The following is a 27,847-nucleotide window of genomic DNA, read 5'->3' on the forward strand; positions in this document are numbered from 1 at the left end:
GTCGCAAAGTCATCGCCCGTGCATCCAGTCGCGCGTTTCGCTCGCGGTCGGTGAATTGATGTGAGTGTGCGCGTCACGTTCATGATAGTCCGTCTGGTTAAAGCGGACTAAGTCGTGGTTTTTTTAGGTAATGGAACAACAAGCTCGACGATGATCACCATCGTAGTGTACGTGTTGATTTGGTGTGGCTGTGTTTGTGTGTGTGTGTGGTCTATGGTGTTAGACGTGCATAATTTGTGTATCAGACGATCATTAGCCTGCTTGATGAGCTGCTGCTGCTCAAGAGAAAAACAACAAATTACAAAAGTGACACAAACAAAAAGGAGTGCTTGCTCTGTGCTGCGATGCTGCGATGCTTCGGCATTGTTGTTTTCCTTCTGGCGTGGCCTGCTGCATCCACCAGCATCTCTCTCGGCTCTCCACCTGCCACCGCTGATTATTAAGAGCGATTCGCAACCCAACCGACCGCCATGCTTCCCGGTGCCACCGTCAAATCAACGCAAAAGCTGCAGCTGCCCTGACGTAACGGAGGGACAAATTGAAATAGATTTAGTGATTAGCCGACCGACAGCCGCATGTGTGCCGGCTGTGTGCACCGACGATTGCTTCGTGGGGTCTTTCTTCAACGCACCCGCCCGTGAAGGGTTTAGTGCGCTTATTTTTTTTTCTTCTTCTCTGCATTGCTGCGATACTGCGGGTGAAAGAAGTTGAAGAGGTTGTGGGCAAAAACCGACGGGATCACGGGAGGTGCAAAAGTGGCTCGCGAATCCTTCGTTTCAGGCTCAGGCTTTCTTTTTCCTTTCCTTTCCTACTCGTTATCGGCCTCCCTGCGCATTCGTTAGCGTCTTTATTTCGAACCTGTCGATCGTGTGAGTGTGTATCGATCGTAATAATCAATTTACATTTATGAAATATATCAACCAGTTTTTGCCTTTGATTGATTTTGATCCAGGTGCAAGCGGGTCGCGCTCATGCACACACACACACACACACGCGCGAGCCCTTCCACGCTTCACGTTCGTTCTGCTCGCCCCCCAAAAGCTCGCCCTCTATCTCTCTCGCTCGGTGTATCTCGCGCGATCGTAGTGGTGGTGCAGGAGATCTCGTCGATCTGTTCAGCAAAACTGACGCGCCGAAGGTGCCAATGGAGGAATGTATGCAGCAGTGCTGCAGGGACCTGGTAGGGACAGTCGGCTGGCAACGCCTAATACGGAACGGAACGTATCGAATGCTACAAATTGTTTACATGCCTGATGGATGGCTGCAGTAGAAGAGGTGCACGGGAGAGGCAAACGAATGAAAGAGAAAAGAAAAGCGACTAGTTGCAATTGCAGTGTGATTTGTACCTACATGTACGCGAGATGGTACGACAGTTTTTGCTAAACAAATTCATATGGTCCACGCGAACCTGGTGCAAGTTCGAGTGTGTTAGAATAGTTCCTGACAAGAGAAGAAGATCTAATTTGCACCCAATTAGCTACCTCACACAATCTTAAATGGGATGGAAGGTCTTTGGGCTATGTTTTGTTAGCATCTTTAATGGGCTTTAAAGCATGAAATATGAACATCTCGTGATTTTGTGCTTAATCTTCTTGCTTAGCCCAATGTGCAAACAAGCACACTACCATTCGTTTACAAACAGATCACATTGAAACCGAAGCAGGCACACAACAAAATACAATTAAATCCTTAGCAAAAGGCAACGACAGCTTACGACGCAGAAGGGAACGTGTTGTTGTTGTGTGGCTACCTTGTCCTAGGTTGTACCTCAAAAAAAAAGAAGCGAAACAAATGAACTATTTTTCTGCTCTTTCTCACCTCCCCAAAAGCCGATCACACTACTGTTTAGCTTTTGTTGTTGAGCCCTGCTGTCAAAGCTAGCGCGTGAACCGCGTGTAGCGCCTTGGCGGCACACTAATTTACCATAACAAAAGTGTTCCTAACAATCGTTCGAGTGCGTCACTCGCACCTATCGAACTAACGTTGGAGAAGCTGCTAGAATAATGATGACAGGCTGAGTATGAATAATGGGAGTCTAATAAGGTAGAGGCGTACGGTAGTGATCAGAACCATTAAACACTATTGTAAACATTAGTAGACAATTTAGTACATTCATAATTGGATGCAAAATGCGCTTTAAAATTTGAAATCAGTTCTGAACGATTGCCATCTACATCCTCCATAAAAAAAGGCTTACTGATAGGTATCAGTGAAACGAAGGTATCGTAACCTTTGCCGTCCACACTGTTTACGCACCCAGAAGGACAAAAGGGCTGTGAACTATCATTCGAGTATCTACGGCGGTGTCATGGATGTTGGAGCAGTTTCAAGATAATGTAGCCCGTATGACCAGCAACAAAAACAGAGCCCTCCCGAGGCACCTAGCAGCACCAACAAACAAACTAGACACGTCTAGTTTCCTACCTCGAGTGGAATAATTTTAACCCCCGCCCCGAGCATTCCGCCCTACATCAATGGTTACATCTGTTTGTTAAAGCCGTCCGGGGGCCCCCCGGTTTTGGGGTAAAGATCGTTTGCATACCGCGCCGGATCTTGAGCGGGCTGTGACGTACGTTCCCGTTGGCCGAGCTGTCGAAAATGTTGTTCGGCCTGCTGCCGTTGCCTCCACAGCTTTGTTTGACACAGCCGCACACCGCCGAACGCAGCGTGATCTTTCGATGCTTACGACACAACCGCTGCAACCGGAGCCCAAACGCTGCCCCGTTTCGTCGCGCTGGCAAACTATTGTTGTTGTGAGATCCCTCCCAAACTGAGCGCGAGTGCGTGTAGTATAGCGCGTGATCAGTGCTACTCATAAATCCTGAGCATAACGAACCATGCCCAAACGCGTGTGTGTGTGTGTCTGTGTACCATAGTGCGATGGTTCTTTGCTGCAGTCGTGACGATGTCGATACCGAGTCCAAGGGCGTCCTGTGGATCACGACGAATTGGGTGATTGTACGCACGATGTGCGATCGGATGGCTTTGCAGGTCTCTAGTGCTAGGTCTCCTTCTTCAATTCCCCGCGAAGCGTGGTGGCCTGCTGGAGGGCAAGAAGAAACACAAAAACATAATGAAACAGTTCACCATTCGCCCAGTCGTACGCTACGGGGCAGTGTGAGACCGATCGGTGCCGATCATTACACCTTTCGAGCCCTTAATGTGGCACGGTGCGACGGTACGGTACTCTAGTGCGAGTTTTTGGGGGTACCGTAGATTTTGGGGCGCCCAGCGTTGAGACTGAAAGGCTTCAACACGGCCCCCTATGATTGATTGGGGGCAATTTGAGTTCGGGTTTGGAATTTGGTCGATGCAAATTAAGCGAGTGGAGTTGTACAAGTGAAGCGTTCGATCGCACCACGAGGTGAAGAATTGCACAGTTATTAGCAGCGATGAGTGTTATTCGAAGCACCGTCACCAATTGCCGTCAGCTCATAATGACAATGTTGTAAATCAAAATGGCACCATGGCTGATGGTGCCATGGATGGCGGTGCTGCGAGCTGCGGCCACAATGACGCTGATTTCACTCACCAGCAGATGCGAGACATGTGTCAAAGGATCCGGTGAAATGACGGACAAAAGTGCTGACCGTGTAGGACTGACGGCGCGTTTCGCTGACAGACTAATTTACGTCTAGCTGCACCAGCCAGTCGGTAGTAGATCCGGCTAATGGATGGACATTGATTTAGGCCTTAATTTCTGGAATGCCCATATCGGGCGGATCGTGGCGATCGTGGGATGCCGGTGCCAAACCTCCAAACCGTATGATCAAAAAGCCTGCGACTTGAATCTGCCTGCAAAGCGGCCCAAGGCTTGAACTAAAACGATCGAACCCACCGACTGCTAGGCAGTGACGGCGTCCTTCATCAACGTTTCTGGACGGGTCTGTAATTTGGCGCATAATTGCTCACACCTGAAACAAGAAAAAAAACATCCACCTGGATAAACCTTTCCCATTACGCGGTTGTCACCCGGGCCGGCGCGAGCAGACGAAATGGGCTTTTTGGCACTTTCGGGACGGTATCAATTAAATCAGTCAAAACCCTCTTTACAACCACTGGCGATGCAGATCTTTGGACAGTTAACGCTGCCCGCGCGCTTCATTTGTCACGTGCACTAAACGATAAATTTGAAGATATAAAACACACACACACACCCGTGCCCGCGAACAGTAAATAGGCACACGCTGGAAACGTTTCAGGCTCACTAATTACCATTTTGGTCACCGCCGTTGTGTCCGGACCGACCAGGTTTTGGGGCTGCTTGTTTGGGTGGAAGGGTTTTCTTTTTTTTTTGTAAAAGGTTCTGTCCACCACTTGAAGACTTGCGACCAATCTTCCTGCTCGCGTTGGTTACTTTTTTGTGCGGCGTTGCTTCTAGTCCAAATGCACGAGCGATCCTTTTCGCGCCAAGTTTGGACCCAAAGGCAATAAACTGCGGCACGGCACTTCGACTAAGGGGAAGTTGTGCCACGGCTGTACGGCTGTGCACTTATTTCATCCTAATTTGGTCATCGCGCGATGAAGGTAGAGGCATTTGGTTGCCGCAGCCGTTGTTTTGGGACGCCGCGCGAAAACCGCCGAACTAGCAAAGGACAACCGTGCCTGTGGCTCCTGTAATGGCCAGCTGGTATTGCTTTGTCCAGTGTTGGTCCAGCTCGTTCGGTGTACACGCGAGTTCGATGTCACTTTGATTCGGCTGTGGTTGATCTATTGCTGAGTTGAATTTGTTTTTTGGGCCAGCGCGTTAGTATCTCTTTCGCTCATAATAGCTGCATTTTATTGGTCAATTAGGAAGTACACAGTTACACACACACACACACAGACAATTAATGAGCAGAGTCCCAGTAGTTATAACATGTACGGTCACTGACGGGAGTCACGACGGGGAATACTTCATGACAGAGCACAGAGACGAACAAACAAAAAACAACTTCATCTTTCGTTTACCGCTTCGTCCAGCAACATAACGCGGAACAGTTTGACAACTGAGCACGGAAGGAGCAGGCTGCCTGCAATTGCAGCAGAGCACTGCCGGTAGTAGCCGTAGTTTGTCAGTTTAAGAAGGCGGTCGCGCATGGACCGCGCATCGCGCATTGAGCAAAACAGGGCCTGAGGTCTCGCTTTTTTTTACTTGCCTGTTTGTCGATTTACATTTCGTACCCTTCTTCACGTTTGTTACTGTCGATACCGTTTCCCTTTTAACATTAAGTTGAAAGTGGAATTGTGTCCTTTTTGGAGCTCACCGGCTTCCGTCGTCGCACAAACCACTACGATGAAATGTGCTACAAAATGTGTCCGATCGCTTTTTGATGAATGTGTTTTCATTCGCTAAGGAAGGAAAAGAATCGCGCGCCAACTTTCGGGAGAGATTTTATGTGACGAATGATCTTGTTGTGTGTTTAAAAAAATGGGAATGTACTTTGGTTTTTTTGTTTGGTTCCCCTGTCCTGCAACGATCCGGTGGCAACTGAGCGCTCGCAACTGGAACAGTTTATCGGACTGCGATAAACGATCTCAAATTAATTCATTTACGGCCCTCAACCGTCGTGCGGAATGTTTATTGATTTATACGATGAAATTTATAAGGAACGGAATGGCCAAAATAAAAACAAAAAACAACCAACTTCCAAAACAAACACCGTTTAACTTCTTCCAGTGTGTTTGTGGCGCTTTTGGGGGGGGACTTTGCAGCACAGAGGCATTCAATTAAGCCGTTTCAGAGCGGTGCGCTCGAAGCGATCGCATTTTATGCGGCACAACTTAACCATGCAAAACGTTTCCCCCCGTATGGGTTAAAGGGAGTTTGCATTGCAAGCGGGAATTGTGCTTTTGTGAAATAAGTATCATAAATAAGGGTTATTACATCGTTGTCAGGGTGTACAATGCATTATTATTACGGTGGAAATTACGCGTACGCAGCTCCCCCCCCCCTCTTCACGAATTGACGACATTATTATGTTGATGATTGTTGTATTCCCGCTACTTCCCGCTACGGTGTTCATCCCCGGTTCGGTGTTCACAACAACCATCGGGAAATTCTTGCTTAGTTGATATCTTTATTCAGGGACTCAAGGAGGAAACCCAATCCGTCGCACAAAACCCCATCGCCCCACAGCGAAGGTTACATGGGCGGGGAGCGTTAAATAGCGATCGCCTTCTCTCGCCCGATCCTACGCCGTCTGTCGTCTACATGCATGAAGTGTACGCATGGTACGCCCGGTACCGGATTCCCATATTGCATGCCCTGGTGCCCTGGAACGCACGAAGCAATTCCGTTCGGTCCTCCGATGGACAGCGTTGATTAATGGCTTTTTGATGAAATTGACATTTTGCAGCTGTCAACAGTGATTTTCACCGCAGTTTTGTTCGGGTGATCACTTGACGGGTCCATTCACTTTCCTGGCCAATGGTTCACCGAGGGAGGAGGTAAGGAGAGCGCACTCGCGAATCCCTTCTCAATCGAAGGTCCCGTCGGCACAATATCCGGAGAGAGAGAAAGAGAGAGAGAGCAAGAGAGAGAGAGAGAGAGAGAGAGAGAGAGAGAGAGAGAGAGAGAGAGAGAGAGAGAGCAAGAGCTTTACTCTTGTCACCCCGGCAGCGTCAGGCTACCAAAAGCGGGACACACAGGGACGCAGGATCCTGTTTTCGGCGAACGAAGAGTGAACGATATCTGGATTTTTTGTTGTTGGTTTCATCGTTTCTCAACTGCAAAGCTTCCAAGTCACTCGGTTCGGTATATTAATGAACATACACGTTGTGCACTGTGTGTATGTGCGTGTGTGAATCCCGGGAATGGCTGTCCGGGAAGGGCTGGACCATGATTGATGGGTCAAAACTCAAACTGCAGCGCTGATGCGCTCTCAGCGCTCGATCGTTGCCACCCTTATCGGGAAAGCGAGCGCCTAGGGTTTTGTAATTTATTGGCAATAGTGTGTACGTTATTTTCCACGCTGCTGTTGCGTTTGGTCGATCACTAAAAACATTATTCTAAAGCCTGCAAATGACTCGCACTCACGAACGGACCGAACAGAAACCGGCGGAGGCGATAATTCTTTGGCGGGGTTTACGAGCGCGCTGCCTATTTTATGGTGACTTCGACGGTTTCGAGCCTTCATCCTGTCCCATCTCCTTAGACGGGAGCTTTCCGGCACCGAACCACACGGTGCACGGTGTGTGATGGTCGAATTTCGCCGGAATGCGTAATGATGGTCGTAAATTATGATGGGAATGTACAAAATGTTCATAATTTTGATATATATTCGAGCGGTGCGATGCGCACGGGGAATCCATTTTTGGGAGGGCTTTTGGCACGGGAGTGCTGTTTTCTTGTTATTATGTAGTGTTTTTTTAGGAATAAATTTGTAATAAAATTGAACCGTGGTGTTCGCGTTCCGGTGTTTTGACGCGCACAGGAACAGCTTGAAAGGGTTGAAGTGAAGGTTTGCAGAGACAGACGATACAAAAAACCCGTTATGGTGATACGTCATGAGCTCTTACAAATATTTTTGAACTTGGTAAAATGTGACAACAATAAAGAAACGCAGGTTGCATGGTAGTTTTGAATGTTTGCAAGCAAGTTTTGTGCTCTTATTGTAATGAAACTAAATGAAACGTAAACTTTTACCGAAAAACATTCATTTGACTCACGGAATGATCTTAAAATCTGGTCAAATTGCATCATCGATTGGGGTAGAACCGGATAGACGGCCACTCAATGCAACATGGAAACCCCTTGTCACAGCTTCCCGCAAGAGGCATACAAACAAAACCAAAAACCTTCCCTGCCTCCCGTAAAAGGACACCAAACACGGCGGAGAACGGAATTCCGAGCCCGTAAAATGGATTACATCTGATAGCGATTTTGTCATAAGTAAGCGTAATTTTCGCTTCCCGGCAGGAAAGGAGATTCTACGATTACTGCGACGGGGTAGCTCTAGTGGAGCAAAACCTTTGCAAGCCCTTTTACTAAACTCGACGCCTGTAGTCCGTGTCCTTGGTCCCTTTTTCCGAGCACATGTGTGTGGCGACGCGAAGCGAGCGTGATCATCAACACTCACCGCAACGGTGGGCAACTTTCTCGCACAATGGCCGCCGATCGTCGTCACGTGAGTGCGCGAGGTCGTAAATTACAACAGTCAATTAAGTTTAAATAAACGAGTTAATTTAAAATACGACCCGGCGCATGGGCAGCGGCACTGATCCGCGGGCGATCGATGCACACAAACCATCACGATCGTTCGTGTGTTCGTGTTCGTGTGTGTATATTGGCATCGTACAAATTACGGGCAAATCGGTATTTGCAATGGGAATATTTATTGCATTTGTTTCGCGTGCCGTGGTGGGACAGTTTTATTGGCGGACGACGCGGTTGTAGTGGATGGAAAGCGGCCCCGGGAAGGGATGTTGGGGCGATGCTATCCTTCTGGTACATTGAATGCTGGTACAAGATGCAACCCGTCGGTAACAGCCTGTGCCAATTAGTGATGGATACGGTTGCGCATCGGGATCGAGCGCGGGTCAGGTGTTGGTTTTATTGGCAAAAAAGCGGTTCCCCGGAAAGGGTAAACAAAGTGCGCAAATAAACTGTGCACTTATCGTATGCACAGAGTTGCACAGTGTCGTCGGCTTGAGAGTGATGATGAGGTATGCATTTAAATGGAGCGGTGAAGCCATCGATCTGTGTGCACGATTGTATCAACTCAGTGTTTGACGGTGCGGTTGGAGTATTCTTCAAGCGAGAGGGAACTTCGGTCAAGCAGTGTTCACTTAACTGTGTGTGTTTTTTTTCTTCTGGTTTGCACAGACTGCGCATTGCTCAATCACAGCCCCATAAGCGATTGATGAGTGATGAATTATTCAGCGCAATGCCAGTGCAGCTGATTGCGGAAAGATGCAGGCAGTCCGCCTTTTAAGATGAGCCCACCGTTCGTGCGGGCTAAGCCACGAGCTGCCCGCTAAGATCGATCGAAGCCATCCAATTTCGCTTCCTACTCCCAGCGCTCACCGCACCGAGAACTCGGAACACCGGGATTTCGGTTAGCGTCAGCTGTTGGGTTGATAAATTAATTCAAACCCCGCAGCTTCAACGACCAAAAACGCGCGCTGCGATCGATGTCATTGCGCTACGCGCGGTACGCGATGGCGTGCAGATCGATTATGCTGTCACCGCGGTTGGTGCGGCGCGAAGAGATTGACGCCACACCTCTCGGAGTGGCATCGCATTCCCCGTGGCTGGTGGGACGGTGCATGGCGAGCCTTGAAATTCCCCACGTATCATGTTATTAATTTCTCTCACTGCTGCCCTGCTGATGTTGCTGCTGCTGCTGGTAGTGCTGCCAGGTCGAGTTGCGATGAAGGAACGTTACCCAACCTGGCCCGGGCTGTCACGATCGTGGATGAAAGTGGCATTCGATGCCGAGGCGCATTTTGTGCGCCCTTACCAATACGCACCGGGAAGGAATGGTATGGAACTGTGCGGTTGTAGCGAACGTAGGATCCCTCCACAGATCACTGGCTCGCGGAATTCATTGAATGGCATCTGAAACGTTCGATTCAAATGGTAATCGGCCCCGAGGGCGAGACAAACTGCGTAAGGGCAAACGGCTTAGGCTTCTTACGATCGGACGGAATTGGGAATGCTTTGGGGGAGAGGGCCCAATGCTCAATACCCCCAACCAGGTCGAACAACAGATCAGTGGAAGGCGGTCCGAGTATGAGCAGGCGTGTGAAACAACGATTGATGATGACCCAACTGTTGAAATAGCTCCGATGCGTCCAATCCGTTCGGTTCAATGATCCTTTGGAATCGTGGCTGTCGGAGAGCTTCGGAGAGGCTTGGCCGTATGATGAATAAGCATATGCTTTTCTTCTCGGTGTAAGTTGCAGAAATCGGTATGATTAGGTCATCCCGAATGTTGACCCACGGGGTCCGTTGTATTCGCTTAATCAGCGAATGAAATTGCGAAGAACGAAACAGTTTGTGGTGAAGTTTTAATCAAATTTAGCGACGAACGGAGTGCTGCATTCCCTGATTGGAGCTGATTGTTGTGCACTAATGGATTTGGTGAGCGCACTGACAAGCTAGGCATTAATTAATTCATTGATGGGATGGGCAGAGTTATGGATCATTTTCTGCACCTCCAGTGTACTGCGCCGACGATACTTCTTCATTACGCCTTGTTGATTACCTACCCCGCCAAAGGGGGCCGATCCACTCCGAGGGGATGCAGGCTCGCTCCGATGCAGACGTTGGGTAATTATAAATAATTATTATCATTTGCCTGATAATAAAACACCGATGGTAGACAGATATCGCCCGGCCTATCATCTTTCGAAAGGATTTATGAATATTATATGATTAATCAGGGGCGCACGGCACAGGGTTCCAGCGCACCGTTCTTGGCGCTCCACGCCCGACCGGCCGGGCATTAGGCCTGCAGCTTTGAAAGTTAAACCTTGTTAGCGTTGATCGGAGATTGTGCTATCGCGATAAGATAACACGACAACCTGACAAGCGTTGTAGCATCGGACGTATCCACATCCTCAGGCTGGCGCAACGGTCGCACCCGCTCTCCTGCGGCGCTACGAGCGAATAAGTTATTAAACGAAACAATGCGCGAGATGGATACTCTGCCGGCCGTTATGTTGATGTTTTTCCCAGCGTTGAGTAGCATAAAGATGCTCCCCGTTGATGGGCTATGTTTCGACTCATCGGTTGGTCGTGTTTGTCGCAGCTCAGGTATTAGCTCACCCCGCCACTATCGAACATATGTTTGCCAATATGTTTGCTTCTTGTGTTGTTGGCTGTGTACTACAAACGCTTCCTGTGATAGGATTACCAGCGGAGCCTGCTGGTTCCCGCTCCGAAACCGTACACGGGAAACACATTTGCTACATTTGCATGTTTGCGGTTGGTTGCCGTTCGCATGAATGGGAAGGCAAATGGCAAAGCGGAGAATTGATTGGTACGGAATCCAGATGCGAACGCCACGGGTGTCTGGCCGCTAGAGTGTGTAAACATGTGTGGATTACTCTGTAGCTGACACGGCCATGGGAACGAGCACGAGCACGAGCTTGTACTAACAGCTTGTGCTGGCGGATGATACATGTACTTGATATTGGAGCTAAAATTTTAGCAATGTTAGTTTATCGGTCGTTTTACACAGGATTAAGGACCAGAGCTTGTAAATCATTTCCCCTATCATCTGCTGGAGGTACAAGAGTGATTCTGCACTGCGTGTGAGATCTGCACTTCGAATCCTTTCGTTGTGCTGAATTTGAACGAATGAAATTACGGTTTTGGTAATACACGAAAAAAGGATTTTATTTCAAGCATTACCGTAGGGATTATACAAACCCAATTCTTTATATTTGGCAGAAGTATCAAACAATTTCAAGCCTACCATTTTAAAAGCAATGATTTTGTTCCATATTTTTCCTCAGAAAGATGACCCAATTAAAAACCCTCCGAGTGAGACTTTGGGGTTTATTCTATGGCTTTATTCAACCCCAGTTTCAATCCAAATCGGTCTCACCGCTTTCATCCTGACGCCATCAAGTAAATCTTGAAAATACCCATTCTAATGTATTGTTAAACCGATAACATCAATAATACCGCACTAACCTCAGTACGTGTGAAGCGGTAGGTAGCACTTCGTTCAGCTTAAGAAAGTCATAAAATGCAAGAGTTTATGCGTTATGGGCAGCACTTTTCGGCGCTACTTTAATGCCGCACTGCCTGTTATCTCCAAAGCTGTTGGCGTTCGTACTCCCGCAAACCGACTCGGCAGTTTCACCAACTTCACCAAGAAGTGAAAATGTGCCAACGATAGCTTTAGCTTTGTGGCGTTTTACGCATGTTCTCAACAATAGTGTGAAGACAGAGAGCGAGAAGAAGAGAGAGAGAGAGAGAGAGAGAGAGAGAGAGAGAGAAAAAGACCATCACGAACCATCGTCGGGCCCTGCGCAGCAAAGCCGTCGTGCAGATTTAGTGTTTGTTTATCGTGCCAACCGATTGTTAACCGGAACCCGGCAAACGGGATCGGCCGGTCTCGGCTACCGTTACGCACGGATCCATGGTTAATCATTAATTAAAAATGTATCGCTCGGTCGTCGGTGCGACGGGATGAGGGTTCAAGAGGGGGACTTGGGGCCGGAGTCGCCGGGTATGCTTTCTGTCTGTGATTTTCCCGGGTGAAATCAGTATTTGGACGCGCCGCTCGCGTTGTACAGTCGATCGTACCCGCGTACCCATTCGTCCGAAAGGGGGGTAGGGGGGAGAGCGGGGGATTAGAGTATCGTCGCCCGGGCCCGTCAATCGATGACAGTCGGCAAACATGGCAAACCGTATGAAGTCGATCAATTTATGCAAATATGACAAGCGGCTTCCAGGCGTGAGCAGCGAAAAGCTCTTAAGTGTCGACCGTTGGGTCCCGGGGCCGGATCGGGAGCGCCTGGTCGGCGGCGGGACGGACGGAAGCGGTCATTTTGTTTGCGATAATTTTTCACACCATCTGTCACACTGGTGGTGCCGGTGTGCAATCGTGGCGTACTAATGCTCGCGCTGGTTCCTCTTCGCGGGCCCGTGATCGTGATGGAACGGGTCGCGTCCGGGCTGGATGAGCGTCACCGATGTCAGCGGCAGATAGATTTACGAGCTCACACTTCCAAGCCTGGCCGGCAGACTGGCAGGTCGGGCAGGTATGCTGTCACTGCTTACGGGCCGCTCCGGTGGATGCCTTTTTCTTGACCCGCCACTCGGGAATCACGGCTGATACGAATCTGGTTCATAAAACGTTTTTGCTAATTTTCTGTCAAGTTGTCAATTGTCTGACTTCGGCTCTGATCGGGGCAGGGGGCAGAACGCGGTTGATCCCTCAAACGATTGCTACCGGTTTTATGGTTTGATTTGCTATCGTTTCCCGACCCTTTTGACGCTCACCTAATGGACTTGCATGATGTTTTTTTTTATAATATTGATTTAATGATCGAAAAACTAAAGAAAAGTATGGCTGGATGGCGATCTAAACTGTGCCACCGTTTCAACTAAGTAATACACAAGTCAACAGTTTGGTTGATGCGCAAAAAACACACACCACTGTGTACGTTTAATCAACATTCCTTTAGCGCTCGTCGCAAGCCTTTTAGCCAGCCGCTAATGTTTGATGTTTTATGATTAGAAACATTCAGCCGGACAAGAAGCCTTTTAAAAGATTTTCTGCTAAATGAAGGGGAAAAAAGAACATTCAAAAAAACGATTGCCCCCGGGGTAAATGAATCCGCACTTTTAATGTTGTGTTTGCGCATGCTAATACACTTTTGGAGGTGCAAAATGATTTGGCAAAAGATGGGCGATAGGCGCCCTCTGGCATTGGCACTGCATAATGGAGCGGATTCATTGGATGTTAAATGGATTTTTCTTTCAGTTGAAAAAAGCTCATTTAATCTTGCGCTTTCGATACCTTTACGTTCGATTTGAAAAGCTCCAAGAGCCTAATGAGCAGGTCTGCGCAATTTCGGTGATAGTTATCAGGACATTATAAAGACTCTCGCATGCTTTTTGATTGATTCTTAAGTTTGAACTATAAATTCAAAATGCCTTGCCACAAAAAGCTTAGCTCAATGAAGATTTGAGCTCAGCACAACATTGTTGTTGACCCAAAACACGTCTTTCAAGAGAGCAGAAAGACAGACCTTACAGACCTCAAATTGTTGTCCGTTTCATGTCGCTGAAATGCAAATATTGCAATTTGCATGCATTTGTCCATCACGTTTTATTTGACAAAATTTGTAAAGTCGTATCTTTTATGACAGTTCATTTGAGCAGCAGTAAAAGTAAGCACATTGTAAACACGTCATTGTAATCTGTTCGGAAATAAAAAGGCAATACACAGGAAAACGGTCGGAATTTTTCAGCCAATTCCAATAGCGCACACCTACCTCACATACGAGCTCAAAGTCGTTACGAAACAACGAGCATGCAAACCATACTGCTTATGTTCGTACAGGGTACTTACGGGTTATGGTGACTCAGAGACTCGCTGCCAATTTGTACGTTGGTTTTCATTTTATGCTTCACATGGGGTGTTGACAATGCCTCTGAGATTTTGTTTATTTCCGTATCAATGCGATACAACGAATTTAACGTAGAATGGGTGCAGTTTAAGGCGAGGGTGCAGAAAAATGGACAAAAAACAAGTTAAACGATCATCGTTTTAATGTATCCCGTGCTTCAAAATTTGTTGACGGAACAGAACCGGAACTTATGGAAATAACAAATAGCGCAAGCATGCATTAAATACAATAATCTTGCACCTTTCCCATGCTCACACAACTTCATATAAGCTTCCATTTCTTCATAATTTAAAGACGTATGAAACCCTGAAGCAAAACACGAAGCCAGTAAAGCACCATTCGCGATTAAATTGATATTAACTCAAGCCGCGCCCGTCCGCATTGTCGGCTATACGAAAATGAGGTTACGGCGTCGTTGCATTTAATGATGCTGCTGACAAACGTGGTCTCTCGTCTCGTAGTTTCCGTACAATTCCGCACCGAGGAACGATGTCATGCGCTCAACGTGTTCTGCAAACGATGCACACAAAAAGTAAGAATGAAATCATCAACATTTTTCGTACCGCGACTAACTAAGCGGTAGGAGCAAATGTGTGCCGAAGTATTGTGGTACATGGGGCTGCCACTTTTGTTGGTAATCTCACGATCAGGAAGATATGTTCAGTCTACAAACGATCAAAAGGTAACCGCTCCGGTTGTACGTCCTCCTCCTCCATTTGCAGTAACGAGCCGACCAGTCGCCACAGTCGCTTTATGCTTTCTGCCAAATTCACATTGTTAGCCATTCGGTCGCTGCAGTTGCCGTTATTTCTCAATGCTTTCGCCGGTTTCGTGTGACGGGGAGGGCTGGAGAGTTGCATCTTTGCTGAGATAGTAGGCCACCCTTAGCGATTGTTGTGTTATCAAGGAGGGGACCCACACCGAGGGCCGATCCCGACCGTTAATACCCATTCGCATCCAATCTTTTTCCCCCTCCCGTCGCTAGGTTTACGGTGTGCAATTAGGTGTGATCATCGATTAACCCTTGTGTGAGAGTGAGCAGAGCCGGGACGTTAATTACACAACGACGGTTAACGATTACAATTTAATTAATTGCTTGTGTGATGTGTGTTTCGTGGAGTTACTGTTTAGCGTGCACGCACTGGCTGTACACTTCCGGTGCGTCGTAACGCCGCCCGGAGAAAACTGCACCACGCTCCCGCCCAAGGTTTCCTCCGGCGGTGCCCCACCAGATAAAGCATATCGAAATAATTCAACCATTGGGTGCATTTGTGCGAGTGTGTGCGTGTGCTTGTGTGTGTGCGCGTATGCAAAGAGAAGATAAAGGGAAGGAGTGCCGCCGTTGAGAGCAGAGTAGTGTGTTGAAACTGTGATTGCCACCGTCGCACAATGTCGCTGTTTACGTCGAGCAACAGCAGGCCGCGATCCCTGATGGAGGCGCTGCTGGCGAAGAAGATCGAGGCAGCGTCACAGCAGACGGGCCCGGGCGGATCGCGGCTCATCCGGACGGATTCGATGGATTCGACCAGCAGCATCGGCTCGCACGGATCGCTCATACTCGGTGACGATGTGTGCCGGTGCGACGACTGCCTGCTCGGGATCGTCGATCGCTATACCATCGGGCCGAAGGAAACGGCGAGCGGTATTAAAAAGGTAGGCGAAAACGTTTTGGCAACCGGGAGCGAGGTGGTTGTGATTGATCTGCGACAGAACGATGCGTTTGCGGAGTCTTGTTACTTTTGCAGTAGTAGTACAAACATTGTGGGCAAATTGTGCCAGTCGGTAATACTGGCATGATTGATCATATCCATTTGAGCAACATTAAAGTACACGATGTACGACCGCAGTCAACATAATGTTTGGAACGAATTCGGTCAGATCTTTTACACATCTTTTTCTCATTTAGGCTATATCCAGTATGCCAAGGTTACGACAGGTCGTTGTTGTTAATTAATGATGGCGTTGATATGGGATCTATTCATTTTGAGTGGCAATTTTTATGAAATTGAAACCTCTGCATGATCATTTGGTAGCGTACAAAATGTCAAAAAATTGTTCAAAACTAATAACAACAAAAAAATATGCCTGCTTGGAAAAGGTCAAGATGGGGAAGAGCGAAAATAAATTAACAGTTTTATCTGGTGTGAGGTAGATATTAATCTGTTGTTGTTTAAAGCGTCAACTTGCATTGATATTTAAATTTTGTATTTACTCAATTTATTTATTATAATTTAAATAATCCAGTAACAACAGAGTATGGCATTCATCATAAAATGAATTTGAGGAGCGTCTTAGTTTTGCCTTATTATTTGCTTGCAAGATTTATTTCGTCGGATGCATGCTACCGAAGCTTGCAAAGTGGAGCTTTTTCATGACGTCATAACGGTACATGCTCCCTCTAGCGGGCGCTTAACGGACCAAAGGCTTATTCACCACGGCAGTAATGTGGTGAAAGCCCAAATAAGTACAAGAGCTATGCTCATACGATCGAAGCTGCTTTGAGCATACATACATTATGATGAAAGGTGTTTATGAATGAATGTGAGCTGAACGTTTGAAAATTGTGTGTAATGAAGCTATTGCAACACAAATTTAAAAAGCTTTTCGTTTATAATAGCTAATAGTATGGAAATCTGTAAAAATAACAAGTTCTGGAATAAGATGCACAGCTATGTAGTTGCAAGCAAACAGATAAAATGTTCAATGAAGCTCAGTGTGATTATTCTATAAAATAAATAAACAAAATATAGTAATTACTGTTAGCCATTACAACCAAAAGTATTGTTTTATGTTGTGAAATTCGAAACCTAACAAAAATGGCTTTTTCATTTCATAGTAATAAAAGTTTTCGGACAAAGAACGCAATAAACACTATCACTATCACAACAACATTGTTCAGTGCAAGGAATCCTTTCATACTGCGTTATCCTTAGGCCTGTATCAAATCCATTTAAGAATGAATAACGATGAAGGTGAACAATAAATTTCCGGTATCCAAAATACCGTAAAAGAAATATTATTTCCATTTTTCATCAACATTTTTTAAATAAAAGCTAATACCGATATGTCCGCACCGTTTTCACTGTGGCATCCCCGTTGCTATTGTTTTGAACGTGCCGGAATCGAGCGCTCCATCGACACGCACACAAGCGGAGCAGCAAACACAACCCTACGGCTCAGGGCAAGATCGGTGAGCGTGAAGCAGCTTCTGGGGCAAACAAACACCAACACCAACGGCCCGCTCCTATTGCTGATAAAGTGGAGCCCAGTGTGTGAAGCGAACGCAACGATCAGCGTCACCATCGCGATCGTTCGCCCTACGCCGCGCCGAGCGTCGCTCCGAACCCGCTCCGGTTCCCTTCGGCGTAAGGCCCGCCTGCGCAAAACTCGCCCGCAGCCTGTGCGCGCTCGAGCGCTATTGTTGATATTTCAGTCTAATTCCGACCACCGTTCGCAGCGAATGTGCGTCGCGCGTTATCGCAGACGAGACTTTGTGCTTTGCATCATCATCCAGTCGCGCCCGCTCGCCTGCGTGTATTCCCCAGTCCCCGTCGCGTCTCCACGAGCCACGAGCTCTCTGTCGCGTTTTCATCAACCTTAAATCGAATCTAATTCTCTAGACACACATACGCACACATGAGTGCGCGCGTTTCCGTGTCGTGAAGTAGTGTTAGCGAACGTCTATCGATCCCCGGGGACGGCGATCGAACCGAGAGTTGTGTGTATTTCGTACGGTTGTGCCTCGTGTCACAGAGCATCTGGACACGTCCAGCAGTTGTGCAGTGTACCAGCGTGTACCATTCGCGTTTCCAGGCGCGGCCAAGATCTCGAGATCTCTCGATCGTGTAACTGCGTGTCGGTCGGTTAGCCCGTGGGTTCCTGGCCGTTTTTGGAGACACTGGAGGCAAACTTTCACTTTTGCATCCCATTCCACACGCACACAAAAAAGAGCACAGAAGGCGAAAATTTGGACGGAAACGTCGCTACCGGTTTGTTAGTTTTGCTGACTCTCTTCGACCCTACAAAGACCGTCCGGACAGCGATCGGGAAGAAACAATCTTTGCGAAAGATGAACATTCCCGTGGTGCGCGATTGTGTTGCTCTTCGGCGGTGCATGTGTTAATGCGCGACCGTGTGTAAACGCCAGTTCCAGTGTACGTACGAGTGATTGAGCTCAATGAGTTTTGTTGTAGTGTGCTGCATCTTGATGCAATTCCCTCCCACCTGCTGCAGACTCATCTTTCCCCAAATCCCAAAAAAAAAAAAAACCAGGCAAAAAGGGTGTAGTAAACATGGCCGTAGGCAACCAAACGCCAACTTCTCTTGGTTTCAAACACTCTGCTTTTCTCACTCTCTCACTCTCTCTCTCTCTCTGTGTACAGCACTCCGTGTATTTATCTCAACAAAAGTCAGCCAGGCTAAATATTTGATCTGGAGATTAGGGTGGGTGGGATTGGTGCAAAACAATACACGCCGCCCTGTCCGGAATGTAGCGTTACTACTACTATTTCCCCATCGCAAAACTACATCGCAATAGACCGGTGTGCAGTGCGGTGGGAAAGTCACTGCCTAGATTTACGAGCATCCACGAGTTGGTGGTCGGAATCGGAACTTTAGCGTGTGCCTTAGTTTCCGTGCCAAAGTTTGACCGACTTTTGTGTTCGAACGTACACGCGTTGGCTCCCGCGCGAATGGAATTATCTGACTCGCAATGGGCAAAGGTGGAGGGTCGAGTACGTATAGAAGAAAATAAAAGTACAATCCCAACGCGATTCAAGTAGCAGCAAAAAAACCCTCCACACTCGGCGCCACTCATACTAGATTGTTTAAACAACGCTGACACTATCAGTGCCCGGGGGCGGCGTTAGACTGGCGAACGAATAAAAGGTTACGTATTTGGCAAAACATTCTTCCCAGCCTTACACCTGATCTGAGGACCTAAGGAAGATAACGAGGCGAAATCGTTCTGTTCTAGAAAGCGTTGTATTCTAGCAGAAGCTGGCAGGTTGTACGTTAATTTGTGTATTTTGGGTCACTAAGATTACTTCTTTGGGGGATACCAACACCATATTGTATAGAAATATCAATTAAAAAAAGATAGAAGATCCGATGCGTAGGCAATAATGTCATTGGATGTTCAAAAAACTGTATCAAATGACATCGAAAAAAGTGTGAAATCTTATAAATGAGTTCACACCTCACCGTATTCAGATGAGATGCTTCTGTATGCGGTGAATGTATGTTAATGACTTCCGGATAGCTTCTTCCCCAGGAACCATTCCGAGCGAACGAACTTCCAATGTCACCGGTCGGCCAACGCATTTCTACGCAGAGTATACTACATACATTTTCCAGCATTTAGAATGCTTCGCTAGCAGTGTGGCGGACCACACTAGAAGAGCATAGGGAGCAACATCTCCCAGACACGTCAACTCCTACGGGTTAACCTTTTTCGCCGTTGAAGAGAAGCGCAAACGAAGCATGGGCGGACGGCGGTCGAATCATCTCGTCTGTGTTGGGTTTTGCCCCAGTGCTTTTGGAGTATTGGTGCGTTGGAAGTCATTGGACATTCCGTTTTCGGGTCAACAGTAACGTCTGCCAATCATTAGAACGCTCTTGTTCTGGTGGTTGCTTCGGTTCGGTATTTTACAGTTGCAAATGCGGTGATGACGTCAAGATGAGTCATACGCCATACTTTTGCATTAAGTTTTGTTCCATTGTTGTTCAAAAGACACGCTGCCCTGACTTCACATCTCTGGCTGTGTTTCTGCATGGCTGTGTCACAGCTGGGGGGCGTAACTACGTTCGCGACGCGACGTCATCAATTAGCCATTTTCACACCACACTTGCTAACAACCAGTTTTGTGGTAGACGCGATGTGGACGACGATCAACCGTTCCGTTCCGAATCAATGGGTCACCGAATGGCTTTTTGCCTGGGTGCCGTGCTGGTTCGGCTTCACCATTCTTCACCTGAGAAGCGACCGAAGCTTGCGTCAAACGGGTGTTTTAAAATTCAAAGCATTTCAATCGCTCACATGCTAGCACCGTGTATGACGCACAGGAAGTTGTTCTATCGGTTCGCATGTGAGCAATTTCCCATGATATCTCACAGGCGGAGGTTAGTAGTGTTTTCGCTAGTTTTCGACAGGGATTTTGTATCTGATTTACAGTTCCTTTATATGTTGCCACCGATGGGGGAACTACTGTTAGTCCCAACTTCACTCTCTGATCTTCTGTTGAATGCTTAAATTTTCACGTATCAGAAGGCCGATTAAAGTAAAAACTGAAACTTCACTATGGCATGTGCTGTCGTTGCAACAGTTGCACATTGCACGCAATAGCCAGCGTTCCGTACCAGCATCGGAACCGGTCGGCATCTCTCTAATGGTTCACTAATGGCGTCCGTGACGTTTCCTTATCATCGTCAAGTTGCTCCTCGCCCCATATGCCAAGCGCACGAAACTGTCTTTCATCAAACGACCGGGCTAGAAGATACTGGTTGCGGGTTGGGAAATAAAAATTTATTGCCCCAGCCTAACCTCACTTGTCGCACGGCTTGTTACACAATAGTGCGATGCTCCAAAATGGAAGACTCGTTCGATGTTCGAAGGGGAAGGGATTTCGCGCGGGCCCTGCTGCAATCGTCCAATGCATTTGCCCTGTGGCGCTCCAAACCTTACCCAGCCCAGCCCTTTACCAGACCCAGAGAAGAATGTACAGCGCTTTTTTTGCGAAAATGGCGTGACGCCGCAGTGACGTCCGCCGCAAAATGTCATCAAGATTGCGAACGTTGTGAAGATGGTTTAGGAACGGGCCTCTGCTAGCGCTGCGCTAGAACTCGGACACAGAGACACAAACGCGAAACGATCAGTGAGGAATCCGGCGAAAGGAGGCAGGCCGGGCCAGTACAATTTGCTTTCTATTCGCGGGAGCAGCGCTGCAAAAGTGGCGGGCATGATCTTGCAAGATAAATTGAGTGCCTTTCACTTCACCAAGAGGCATTGTGCGAAGATTTTGTTTTGTTTTTCTGTTGTCGGGATGATATGGTATGATATGGATATGGTATGGTGGCACGGATGGGCTGATGCGTTATGTTCGCTTGCAACAGGTCCGAAGACAATGCCATATTTTGCGAAAAATAACAAAAAACCTTCCATTGATCGATTATACCATTCGTGGGGGTAATTTCAATGAGTTACAATAATGCAAAGCTGATTACTGCTGATGCCTGCGCGCCTCGTAGCACATGATGGCCCGCGTCTCGGCCATCGAGCAGTACAACCTCCGCCATCATTCGGTTGCCCGGCCACGGCTCCTTGCGGTGCGGTTTGATTTGCAAGTACGCGTCGCCCGGCGGCCCATCCGGTGGCCCAGAGCGACCGGTTCGGCGCGGCAAACTACCAAATAAGTCCTTAAGTACCGCAATAAATTTCCCTCGCTTTTGACCTGCCACTCGGACCGGTGGTAGTTTGGGACGGTGTAAAACAGGAGCCAGCGGAACGGCGTCCAGTTTCCTGTACCAGGGCGTGTGTACCGGTACGGTGAAAAGCAATTTTTACCCCCACACCGATGGCCGGTAAGGTCCAGCATTCGATCGATACGGTTATGGAAACTTGCTCCGGTGGTTGGCGTGCCTTCGCGAAGACAAATTAACTTCGGAAGCAGGTTGAGATCAGATTGGAATTTGTTTTTTTCTCTTCTTCTGTCGTTCGAGATTGATAAGTGTAAAAGAGAGTGGAGCAACGAAAAAGAGTGATAGAGAGAGAGAGAGAGATAGAGAGAGAGAGAGAGAGAGAGAGAGAAAGAGAGTGAGAGAGTGTTTGTGACATGTTTTGGAGCCCAGTTTTGCCTGGTGAATTGGGTACCGGTGGTCCTGCAATTGATCTGACATCTTACCCCCATTTTTGCAGTGCTCCTCCGAGCATCTCCCGAACTGAGCAGGCGGGTTTTGGTACGAACCGCCCAACAAAACACCCCATCACCCCAAAAGCAACGTTCGTCACCGAGGATCGACTGAACGATGCCTATCTGTACGCTACCGACGGTGACAATTTACGAGGACTTTGACAAGCTCAGCGCAAAGGAGGTGTACTTCACGGAGTCGGGCGACAAGGTGACGGTGAAGCTGTTACACTTTCCCAACCTCAGCCCGGAAGAGCAGGACCATCTGAAGACGATGTCGGACAGTGGGGACGAGCACGGTGCGGCCAACGCCGGCACGGCCGGCCATGCCGGAACGTCCGCGGACGCGGTGCCCCGCACCCGCAAGAAGTCCTTCACCCGGAAGCTCTCGAACGATGCGCGCAAGTTTTCCGCCCTGGCCGCCAGCCGCAAAAACTCCAAGGACGCCGACCTGACGGCACTGCCCGGTGGGGCCAACGCAGCCCAATCGAGCCAGCATGCGGCGGGGCAGCATCATCACCATCATCACCACTACCATCACCATCACCATCAGTACCACCAGGCGGCGGTGCCGGCGATACACTCGCACAGTGGGCCGCCCCATGTCCAGCAGCATTATCAGCAGCAGCCGGTGCGAGCGACGCAGCGCACACACAGCACGTCTCACTCGCAGTACCACTATCAGAGCCAGCTGCCAATACTGCAGCATCCGGCCGACGGGGCTGGCCGGTCGGAGTGTGCGGGTGGCGGCTCGCTGCGTCACCGCATCGGGGCGCACCGGTCGCCGTCGCCGCGCCAATCCGCCAGCCTGTGTCCCGGGTACGAGCAGTACCAGATGTCGCTGCTGGAGGTGCCGATGCCACGTGATTACGGCGATGCATCGAGCGACGATCTGAGCTCGGAGTGGGACTCGGACGTACCGGACGTGCGGCATGAATCGGGCACGAAGGTAAGCCGTGGTTTGGAGCCCGTTTCCAATCGCAAACGTCCCCTGCACAGGCGGGCGCAGTGGCGACGCTTGTGACGGTGGACGACGATGCCACAAAAAACGTGATGCTGGTTGAGGGTTTTGTGTTGCAAACAAAATGGGTTGTTAGCAAGCATTGTGCTGGTAAGAATGGGTTAAGAAACAGTAGTGGATGATTTGCTAAGTGAGTATTCAATGTCACACTGCTCTGTCGTCATAACATTCGTGAGCTAGCAATCGAATGCGTCGATTTCGTCACAACGGTGACGCACAAGACGAGCTTCACCAAGGAATAGTTTGCATTTGAATCTTTATTCGAATCACTTTCAATTTCGAGGCCATGTGTCACGATCGTAAAGTTGTAAAGAAGGGTCGTAAAGCTGCTTCACGTTTCGCGCCAGCCACAAGAGCGTTTATTTAGACTGCCAGCTCGGTCGAGCGATAAGCGTACGCCCAGCACAGCTTCTTCCAGCGTGCTAAATCCATCGAAGAGACAGCTTGAGTCTGACAAGCAGGCAGATGTCATGGCAATCACTTTACTGGTTTGACCCTCCCCGGTACATTGGGTCAATGAGCTAACGATTAGTTAAACGATGCCACATGACATCGGCAAAAGCCCTGTCATGGTAGTGATTTTACGTTTTCTCTTCCTCTAACAAACACTAAAATAATAGGCGAATTGCACAAAAGCTGTGCTCAGTGCAAGGTATCGCGAGCACGAGCCCAAGCTGTCCCGTTAGCGAAACGCGATCGACATGTTCCCGCCACTAGCACGTGCTGCGGTCTGAAGCGAAAAGAAAGACGAAACCCGACAACAGATATCAAGCACCGCGTGCAAACCTCAAACACTCCTTTCCTCGCTAGCATTTGTTTACGTGTAAATGTCATCTAATGCACTCCGAAATAAGAATCGAACCAATTGTGCCCTTGCCACAAGCGGTAACCGACCCATAAGCTTGTACCAGGTGGCACGCAAATCGATCGCAACGTCCTGTCTGTGTGTCGCACAAGTCTTCCAGCAAAGGCTAACGAGCTTAATTTGCGAACAGGTGGTGAAAATAGCAATCCACCCTCTCTCGCTCTCTCTCTGTTTTTAGCCTTCACGCCGCCAACTCAGGTCCCCGAAATGGGACATCGTCAGTTGACGGTAATCATCGGCATATCGGCATATTTGCTACGCACGACGGCGCCGGCGATCGTAAACGCTAAACGGGCTCGGTTGGGGCGCAAAGGTGTTCGCGGTCCCATCAGCGCGTCAGCAAGCCAAAGAAATGTGATATAGCATCAAGTGGTATTTACGTAACATCGATGCTCTTACGCATATACGCCCTTGTGCTTGTGCGGGGGAAGTAAGCGCGAGGGAAGGTGCCCCAAGCAATTGGCGCTACAGCAAATGCGTTAATAAAAATGCTACACAATTGGTTTCTTGGGTGAAGCCGACGGAAAGGGGCTTAGGGTGTAGGTCCCCATGCACGACACAATGGAGGGTGGTAATTTAAAATCTGTCTCATTTCGTCACATTAAATGCATTTTTAACATATTGTTTGGACGTGCAATGAAACATGCAAACAGTGTCGTAAACAATTGCCGGGTCGGGGTGAGCGGACTTTTGGCTGCAATATATTCACACGTGGTGACGTCAATTTAGGGGGTTTGGGTGACAAGATGCTCACCGAATGCCGCAATGTGGCGGGAAATTTGAACCAGCGGTCGAGAAGAAACCTAACAAGTTGTAGATTTGCAAGGAATGATTGAGGATGATGAACAATGTTAAACCGGTTACGAATATTTCAGGCTGAATATTATGGGTACGACTTTGGAGTTGCGCGCTGTGTGTTCAGGAAACCGAATACGACCCATCCCACTCAGGTTGGACCACTCAGGTGAACCGTAACGAATGTTGATCGATGTGTGGTTCCATCGCGACACCTTCGCACCAGAAACGCAAAGCTGCGGTGCGGTATGGCTTTACAGCACCGCGGCAAACAGAAACAACGGTTTGCGATTACTGGCTGGTTATTGCGATAGGGTTACACTCAAAAACCGAATCGTCTATAACGCATCTAGAAGATAGGAAGCTTCAGCGCCCTTTGCAAAGCAACTTTAAATGACACCCTTACATAATGCCCTACAATAGATTGCATCTGTGGCTTCAATAAACGATTTGACATCTATATTTATCTTCTCCGTTTCTCTCCTTCTCTTTCCATCCCCCTCTCTTTATGTGCCTTCGCTGATTGACAGCCTTCTGGATGGCGTAAATTGCGCAACATCGTACAGTGGACACCGTTCTTCCAGACGTACAAAAAGCAACGCTACCCGTGGGTTCAGCTAGCCGGGCATCAGGGAAACTTCAAAGCCGGACCGGATCAGGGCACGGTACTGAAGAAGCTATGCCCCAAAGAGGAAAAGTGTTTTAAGGTGAGTGAGACAGCTGTTTGCTTCAATGACTGTTTTTATATCAGTATGTTTTTTTGTGTTTACAATCTGTCACATCTCGCAGGTACTGATGAAGGATGTCCTGAGACCCTACGTTCCCGAGTACAAGGGTCAGGTGAATAGTGAAGATGGCGAATGTATCCTTTTCGAGTCAAATAGAATTTTTTAACCTCAAACGCTTGTGCCACAATATTCAAACATATATTTTGATAGAAATATTGGTACAGTTTAAAACACCATTTAAACATGTTAAAGCTTTCTAAAGTTTGTCTTTGCTAGGCAATATTGCATATGTATCGTATCCTTAACTCTCTAGTTTTGCAAACCATCAGCAACCTATATACAGCTGCAGGATCTACTCAGCGATTTCTATCAACCGTGCGTGATGGATTGTAAGATAGGCGTCCGGACCTACCTAGAAGAGGAACTGTCGAAAGCCAAAGAGAAGCCGAAACTTCGAAAAGTGTGTATTGTGGTTTGGTCACTTGGGTCCACCAGCACTCCAGCAGATACTCATCACATCTCGTCGTCTTTTGCAGGATATGTACGAAAAGATGATACAGATCGATCAAAACGCCCCCACCGAGGAGGAGCACCGTGCTAAAGGTGTCACCAAGCCACGCTACATGGTATGGAGGGAAACCATCTCCAGCACGTCCACGCTCGGATTTCGAATAGAGGTATGGTTCGCAGCGACGCTGTTACTCATCAATCAAGCCAAGTGTTCGATTCTGCCGCTTCGTCCGTCTCTCTCTCTCTCTAAGTCTCTCCCTTATGCCGATAGAACCAGGATGTGGGAACGGTTTTGTTTTGTTAGGGGTGTTGTTTAGCTGTGTCATTCATATCGATCTTGCGTCTAGCGGTGCGGGGTTTTCCACACACTGGATAGAAAGTGGCAGTTTAATTGTTTGAATAGTTGCTCAGTACAAACATTTGCAGCGGCAAAACGAGGGCATATCGCGAAGGTATATACAGTATTAGTAAGCTTTGAACAGAAGAGGGTCTTGCTGATGCTGATCGTTGCATGGGAAAGCTGATAAAAGTCTGAGATCATGTTGTATCGTTTGGAGAACGAACTCCAGCTATGTGAAAAAATACTCAAAAACGTTGAGAAGTTTCTGACATTTATGCATTAGGTCTATTTTTGAACGGTCTGAAAGTTAATTAGCTGGATAGTTAGTTCTTTAAATGTTCCAGCGACTCTAGGCTAAAGTCCTTCCTTTCTCCGTTGCAAATCCTAATTACCAGGTTGGTCTGGTTACGTGGTTAAAACCTTCAGCGCTTCGTTAACATAGCTTCAAGTTGATCGCGTAGTTTATAAAGAACATACAATTATATAAAGTAACACAAACTTCATTGATATTGCAGGCTTACTAATGCTTTCTTCCATACTTTTAGGGTATCAAAAAGAGTGACGGTACGAGTTCAAAGGATTTCAAAACGACAAAATCGCGTGATCAAATCTGTGAAGCTTTTCGCGAATTTACTGACGGGTTCCCGCATGCAATGGTAAGCAGCTAAGATGAAGTAAAATAAATTAATTCAGGCTAACATATTTATATCTTTCCGCTTATCGCTCTCTAGCCTAAATACATTCAACGGTTGAAGGCGATTCGGGCAACGCTCGAGTATTCCGAGTTTTTCAAAAGCCACGAGGTGATAGGAAGCTCACTGTTGTTCGTGCACGACCGTCACAAGGCAAGCGTCTGGCTGATCGACTTTGCCAAAACGGTCGCTCTTCCGGAGAGTGTGGCCATTACGCATGACAGCAAGTGGAAGGTGGGCAACCACGAAGACGGCTACCTGATCGGGATCAACAATCTGATCGACATCTTCAGCGAAGTGCACGATCGGCAAACACTGCAGTGCCTGACGGAGCGAATACCCCGGCTTTCGCTACCGGACGACACCAATGGTATCGATGCGAATCCGGATGATCCTCTGCGTCACGACGGGTGCAATCGGAACAGTGAGATCTCGTCTGCTGCCGTACCCGCCGTGCCGGACCGATGTGGCGATAAGATCAGCTGTGTGAATAACAACAACAATTACGACTGCAAACCAGAGGATCAGCAGCTGGTGGGCAACAGCACGGCGGATACGAGCACAGGCCTGCGTGACTGTATCGGGTCGAGTTCGGGGTAGTGCCGGCAGGTCTGGCCGGGCGGGTACGCTGCCAACCAAGGACTGAATCGAATTAGTATGTAAGATTTTTGTTTGTGGTCAACCACGGAAACACAAGCAGTTGTCGAATCATTAAGGACCGTTTGTTCATACTCCGGCATCGAGCGAGTGAGAATCCTTTGTTAATTTATAAAATACTACGATCAAACACTCTGAACATTAGGATAGTAATGGTAGCGTAAAGTACAGTAGACGAACATACAGTTTAATATATTCAACTCTATTAAGAAAATCGTTTAGTTTTGTATGTGTATGTAATCGGAATTGTAGGTTTTTG

The 27,847-nt window shown here is 48.0% G+C and overlaps 1 protein-coding gene across 2 annotated transcripts; it reads left to right on the forward strand.

The window, feature by feature from the left end:
• LOC120898588 (inositol-trisphosphate 3-kinase A-like) lies at positions 1–27,802 on the forward strand. 2 transcript variants are annotated; one of them, XM_040304660.1, is made up of 8 exons: positions 1–127; positions 15,062–15,729; positions 25,192–25,368; positions 25,451–25,523; positions 25,719–25,849; positions 25,926–26,066; positions 26,785–26,895; positions 26,971–27,802. In XM_040304660.1, the coding sequence occupies exons 2-8, from the start codon at positions 15,466–15,468 to the stop codon at positions 27,529–27,531; spliced, it is 1,458 nt and encodes a 485-aa protein (XP_040160594.1). In that variant the 5' UTR covers positions 1–127; positions 15,062–15,465; the 3' UTR covers positions 27,532–27,802. The 2 variants fall into 2 exon arrangements, with proteins under 2 accessions (XP_040160594.1, XP_040160593.1); XM_040304659.1 differs by lacking the exons at positions 1–127; positions 15,062–15,729 and adding exons at positions 17,503–18,230; positions 21,989–22,929.
• The last annotated feature ends 45 nt before the right edge of the window (positions 27,803–27,847 follow it).

This window comes from Anopheles arabiensis, chromosome 2 (genome assembly GCF_016920715.1).
Source record: "Anopheles arabiensis isolate DONGOLA chromosome 2, AaraD3, whole genome shotgun sequence".
NCBI lineage: Eukaryota > Metazoa > Arthropoda > Insecta > Diptera > Culicidae > Anopheles > Anopheles arabiensis.

What these genes read in the sequence shown, in the direction of transcription:
- LOC120898588 (XM_040304659.1), top strand. Translation starts at nt 22,099, where the DNA reads ATGCCTATCTGTACGCTACCGACGGTGACAATTTACGAGGACTTTGAC. An exon ending in GGCATGAATCGGGCACGAAG is followed by an intron (nt 22,930 to 25,191) that starts GTAAGCCGTGGT and finishes GCTGATTGACAG; the next exon opens with CCTTCTGGATGGCGTAAATT. An exon ending in CGCTCGGATTTCGAATAGAG is followed by an intron (nt 26,067 to 26,784) that starts GTATGGTTCGCA and finishes CCATACTTTTAG; the next exon opens with GGTATCAAAAAGAGTGACGG.